Source organism: Pundamilia nyererei, unplaced genomic scaffold (assembly GCF_000239375.1).
Source record: "Pundamilia nyererei isolate P.nyererei 1_Seehausen unplaced genomic scaffold, PunNye1.0 scaffold00015, whole genome shotgun sequence".
Classification (NCBI taxonomy): domain Eukaryota; kingdom Metazoa; phylum Chordata; class Actinopteri; order Cichliformes; family Cichlidae; genus Pundamilia; species Pundamilia nyererei.
The window spans coordinates 139773-145737 of NW_005187416.1; the positions used below are offsets into that span (position 1 = coordinate 139773).

A 5965-nucleotide genomic window follows, 5' to 3' on the forward strand; every position below is an offset into this window, starting at 1 on the left:
TTTCCATACTACATATATCAAATAGAATTGACAACAATGTTATCTATATAGCACATTTTATTATGGGTACACTTGGTATGCTTACCATAAAAGGTAAAAAAAAAAAAAGCTATGTAGCTCTACAACATTTAAAGGCAATAAAACACAAGGCAATAATTCATCTCATGTCCCACCCACAGAATAAGAGTGTTACAGTAATCTAACCTGCTTGATCTGAAAGCATGGCCCAATTTCAGAGTCAGTTTAAGATAAGAATTTTCTAACCTATACATTTTTAAGTAGCAGAAAGCAATTCTGGTTATTTTATTAATATGATTATCAAAACTGAGACCACAGTCCAAAATGATGCCAAGGTGCCTGACTTGTTCATTGTGTTTCAGAGAAAGGGATAATAAATATGAACAAATTTTCTCTGTCTCTGACTTTTTTGGATTTTTCTATCTTGTCTCTATTCATTTCTAGAAAGATTCTAGACATCCACAAGTTAATGTCATCAACGTAGCTTCATAATTTGTGAACAGGTTTCAGAGGTGTCGAACTCCAGGCCTCGGGGGCCGGTGTCCTGCAGGTTTTAGATCTCACTCTGGGTCAACACACCTGAATCAAGTGATCAGTTCATTACCAGGCCTCTGGAGAACTACAAGACATGTTGAGGAGGTAATTTAGCCATTTAAATCAGCTGTGTTGGATCAAGGACACATCTAAAACCTGCAGGACACCGGCCCTCGAAGCCTGGAGTTCGACACCTGTGAATTAGATGATAAGGTTAAAAAGTAACCACTGACAGAATGTTTATTTCTGCAGGTCTAAAAATATTAACTGACACATAGAAACATTTACCCTTTAGTCATGATGAAACCCAATCAAGAAACTGACGAGTTAAACCAACTGAATCACGAAGCCTTTGAATTAAAATATCACGATCAACAATCAACAGTGTTGAAGGCAGCATGGATAAGTATGACTCAAACTCTCTGTGAATCACTGTTGATGACCTGAGTAAACTCGGACTGGCACTTATATTGACTTTACAGCCCTGATAATCGCTTCTATAAATCATAGTCTAAACAAAAATGTTTTGTCTGTTTTTATTTGATAACATGCTAACCTGTTTTCTTCGACCGGACTGCGACTCCTTCCACACATCCTGGTCCATCGCACATATGAGCTCCTTCTCTTCCTCTTCTGATATGAAGTTCTCCCACAGAAAGACCCCAGAAAAGGGGAAGGATGCAGCCTGGGCATCTTTTCCAACAGCGAGCCTCGACTGAGGATCGTAGAGGAAATGATGGACAATCTTCACAGAAAGATAGATAAATAGAAAAATATTGTTATTTATACAGTAACGCAAATGTATTCCTAGAATTATTATTATTTTGGCGATGAAATTGACAGTTTGTAGTGAATACCTTTTTGTTATAATGACAAACGCCGTTGGCACACATTTATAACCGCAGTAATATCCCTTTAATAAGGATGGAATGTCCTCAGAGGGCACCCATAGCTTGTTGTGTCTGCGCTGCTGTTAGCAGTATTTGATTTTTTTAAATTTTTTTAACTGTTATAAACACAATATATAAGTTTTCTGTTGGAAAACAGTACCTTTGATTCACTCGCCTCCGGTTGTACTTTCTCTTTCAACCCTTCGCAAACGAGACACCGGCGGACACCTTTACAAGCGCATGAAGGCACGTCGTCACTGGTGCCGGGAGCCATCATCCTGCATCTTCTTCTTGTGTCAGGAAGAGGCAGCAAACGAAAACATTTTTTATCGACACCTAGCGGAGAATGCGGGTATTTTCAGGGTTTGAGAATTATCCAACCAAAGCTAGAAGAGGATGCAAATAAGAAAACAAATTTTCTTAAAATACTTTTATGTCCTTAAAATACTTGTAAAAACTATTTGCTTGTTTGTCCAAAAGCCTCTTATTGCCTTTGTTTTCTTAGAACAGATAATGGTACAATAAATAATTTTAAAGTGTTTTTGTGGATATTTTGTTGATTCCGTTAACATATAGGAGATTTTCATATACTTCAGTGCCACCCTGACTAGACCCCTTGCCCCTCCTTGCCGTTCTGTTAAAGTCTTCATTGTTCATTGCTCTAAACTGGGAGTGCCAGAATGAATGCATTTCAGGGGCTACAGACAGCATAATCTACTCTTCAGTTCTAGACCCTTTCTTTTGAACCACATCCTGAAAATGTTCTGAGTGGTGATTAACGGCACAACTTCAACTGAATCATTCAAAAATGACATGAATTTTACCTTTTTTGTTTTATCACATTGGAACTATACAAAAGCAGAAAATATTCAGATGATGGCTTTTTGGAATGAAATGTCAATACTATTTCACTTCTTTGTGATCCAAAGAACTTAAAATAACGTAATTTTAAATCAATGTCAATTTAATTTATACAGCACTTTTAATTACACTTAAACTCAATGTGCTTAACGTAAATGAAAAAGAATCATATTAATAAAAACTAAGTTATTGTACAATTGTCATAGGGTTAAGGTTAGTGCCTGGCAGGCAAAACCCAGGCTGTAAAAACGATCTCGTGTTTAAACCACGCCCACCGGATATACGTAACATTTCCCCGGGAAAGCTCGGTTTCGGCAAGAGTGTTTTGAGTTCGCTCAAGTGTATTTGGTAAGTGATATTAATCACAGATATTGGCAAGTTTTAAGTTGTTTAATAATAAAATCAAAACCACCAACGCTTGCTCTAATTAAGTCAATAATTGTTATTTGTGTTTGTTGCCAAGAAATTTAAATATATAGAGATATATACGGCTGTCGGCACTGCAACGTGGTTAGCTAGAAGAAACTCAAACTTATTCTCATATAACACTTTCTCATCTTCTTTAAGTGAAATATCCTTCCTCACCTTAGTATGTATGGATCTCTATATAGACCTTATGATAACGTTACTTAAAGGATAGCGCGTTATGAAATCGCATTTAGCCTGTTATTGTTGAATAGCCGCTAATTTATTGTAAACTGTTTTTGGAGGAAATCTTCCATTTCTTTAACAGATTCATCATGCTGAGGAGCTAGAGGGGATTTTAATTGCTAAATGGAAAAAATGCCAAAAAAAGAGTAATTAGATCAGCTAAAACAAGTTGAACAAGCTCAGTTGTAAACAATATCTGTGTAATAATATTAAACACAAATCTACTTTTCTAAGTCTTTGTCTGTACTACAGCGTTTCTCATCCACAGGAATTTTCATTGTTCTCGAGGCTGATCAGTGGTGTTGATTACTAATCAGGCCTTCTAAAGCAGTTACAGACCTTACCCTATTGTTTGTATCTAATTATATTCTTAAAGAGCTTTTACGGAGTTTCAGTCCTTGATGTAGTCAGTTTGTTTTGGCCATGTGGGCGGTGCTCTGGTTGTGTGATTAGAACAGGATTGACAATATAAACAAACTAGGAGGACACTTATCTCAGCCCTAGCTTCAGTTTGCCATCTTCACTCCTGAATTGTGCTTCTTCCTGCAGATAAGCGATGGAAAAAATCACTGAGAAACTTTTACTGGAGAAAGCCTCTCCAAAAGCCAACAAACTGGAGCAAATCATGACTTTGAAGTAAGGACTTCTTATTCTTATTCTTCTTCTTATGCCCTGTAGGTGTCTTGCTGTCTTGCTGTTAAAGTTGCACTGAAGTAAACTGGTAATGCTTACTTACAGTTGTGGTGACAGGTTTACATCCACTCATCATGGACATGATTGTCATGGTATTTTTATGATGATTCTTGTTTTTTTTTAAAGTAATTAAAATGTATCCATTCATTCCACCCTGGAAATTATGAAGCCCTAAATGACCATGACATTTATACCAATGCTGAGTGCACATAAACAGCTAAGGCCCTAATAGTCAAAGACATTTTCCAGTTGGCTATTTAAAAACTGGAATAAAACATTGAATTAATGGAAATATTTTTATACTTTTGTGATATTTGTGTGTATGCAATAAGATTTAAATAAATGATTATAGATGTAATACTATAATCACTAAACGGTGTCTCATGTAATTTTATTTCATACCCCATGGAAACACTAACTTTGGTGCTCTTTGTGTTTCAGCCTGTCTAAGATGAGGTTGAAGCTTCAGGATCTACCTGTCAAGCTGCTGTCCCGTCTCCAGTCTCTGGAGAAGTTGGATCTTTCTGGAAACATGCTGCAGGAGTTTCCCAAGAACCTGGAGCTTCCTGCTCTTCGTTTCCTGGACCTGAGCGACAACCAGATCGAGGACGTTACCACTCTGGACTCGCTAAGCAACGTAGAAGAGCTGAGGATGGATGGCAACCTCTACATCACTGTGAGCACATAGCTTTGTTTTCTCCTTACACTCCTGTTTTAGTGTCACTCTTTGCAGCTACAGCACAAATGGCAAATACATGAACAGGTTATAACTGACACTTGTCATCAGTATTTCATAAAATCACATACAGCTACACCTACTGCTGTCTGGCTTGGCTCATGGAGAAATATTTGAGTCAGGCCACATTGCTGAATGATCATATCAGCTGATTATTAGTGTTAGCATTGCAAGGGAGCACCCTGCATCAGTTGTCATGACAATAAAATATTCATGTATTTGACTCCCTCAGCCAGCTCAGGCCTTTGTCTGCTGAGTTTGTGTATTCTGTCTTAAGGGTTTCCTCCTGCAATGCAAACACATGCTGATGATGTGAAATGAAGTCCTGTAGGTGTGAATGGCTCTTTTTTGTGTCAACTCTAAGATAGACTGTTGTCCAGCCTTTTCCCCCCACTGTGAAAGAGACACAGTTTCAGCCCCCACTATCCTGCAGACGATAAATGGAAATAAGGAAATCCTTGCTCCTCTGTAGGATCTGGTTGTTTTTCTAGGTGATGCATATGATAAAGCAAAACACATCCCTGCATTCTTATTATCCCAGTGCCCCAATGAAAACTGTATTATTAGCAGAGAAATTCTTTTAGAAATGGTTTCCGCTCATTTTCATCCTTTGCTTCTGATTGGCTGCCACTCATAAACAAGATCGAATAGCTGGCACACAACAAATATATATGATCTTTGTCAGCTCAGTGATCAGAATGAGTAATTACATAATAATTCTGAAGTATAAATCATTCACTGAACTTCAAATAATGTAGGAATTAAACTCTTTTCCTTTTTTGCTGTGATCTCCAGTGTCCTCCACATTTGCACAGTCACATCAAATGTACAGTATGTTTGAAAGTGTTCACAGAGAGACTGCTTTTTTAGGTCCCTTCATCATAAAATGCCGCCACACTGACTTAATTGTTAACGTTTCTTTTGGTTATCAGGTGAGTGACACTTACAAGCTGATGGTGTTGCTGCCCAATCTGAGGATTTACAACGGTAAAGATGTCAGTACTTATGCCAACCACTTGCGTTATGTCTACAGTGATAATCTGAGGACCAGGGTATGGAACTAATAGCTTATTTTGCTCTACTTCATGGTGTTGGTGTTAATGTTCCTGCATTTGATACTGTACAAAGTCATAACATTCACCAAAAAATGATTTTTAGCAGCTGTTGTTTTGGAAAAAAATACTTCTGGCCCAGATGTGGCAATGCGTCATCGTTTCATCACGTAGCCTGGAATCGCTGTCCTAACTATTGCTGTTTATTTTAGATTGCTGCTCTTTGGGAGAATAGCTTCTGCCTCCCTGATCCCATCACAGCAGAGAAAATAGATGCCTTGGAGAGCAAGTTTGTCAGCACTGCTTCTTATCAAGTTAAATTTGGGCCCAATTCAGTCAGTGACTTCACCAGGTGGAGGGTAAGTTTAGAGTGCTTTAGCACTTGTTTTTGGCTGCTTTCTGTTACATTTAATAACTTATTCTTTGTCTCCTTTGGATCCTAGGTGGGGATATTAGCTAAGGAGTATCTTCTCTCACTGACAGAACCGAAGAAAGAAGTTGATAGCGTGGAGACTACAGGCACTCAAAAT

The 5965-nt window shown here is 37.9% G+C and overlaps 2 protein-coding genes across 2 annotated transcripts in view; one reads left to right on the plus strand and one right to left on the minus strand.

Annotated features, from left to right (window-relative positions):
• alkbh4 (alkB homolog 4, lysine demthylase) overlaps positions 1 to 1754 on the minus strand; it is a 2628-nt gene extending 874 nt beyond the window's left edge. The window contains exons 1-2 of the mRNA XM_005725328.2: positions 1603 to 1754; positions 1109 to 1297 (exon numbers count right to left, since the gene is read on the minus strand). Coding sequence (XP_005725385.1) covers positions 1109 to 1297; positions 1603 to 1719 — 306 coding nt within the window. The 5' untranslated portion in view covers positions 1720 to 1754. The remainder of the gene's footprint in view (positions 1 to 1108; positions 1298 to 1602) is intronic.
• An 838-nt stretch (positions 1755 to 2592) lies between these two features.
• The window catches only part of lrwd1 (leucine-rich repeats and WD repeat domain containing 1), a 10096-nt gene continuing 6723 nt past the window's right edge, over positions 2593 to 5965 (plus strand). Inside the window, exons 1-6 of the mRNA XM_005725478.1 lie at positions 2593 to 2651; positions 3504 to 3590; positions 4089 to 4323; positions 5316 to 5435; positions 5648 to 5794; positions 5879 to 5961. Of these exons, the coding sequence (XP_005725535.1) occupies positions 3511 to 3590; positions 4089 to 4323; positions 5316 to 5435; positions 5648 to 5794; positions 5879 to 5961 (665 nt within the window). The 5' untranslated portion in view covers positions 2593 to 2651; positions 3504 to 3510. The remainder of the gene's footprint in view (positions 2652 to 3503; positions 3591 to 4088; positions 4324 to 5315; positions 5436 to 5647; positions 5795 to 5878; positions 5962 to 5965) is intronic.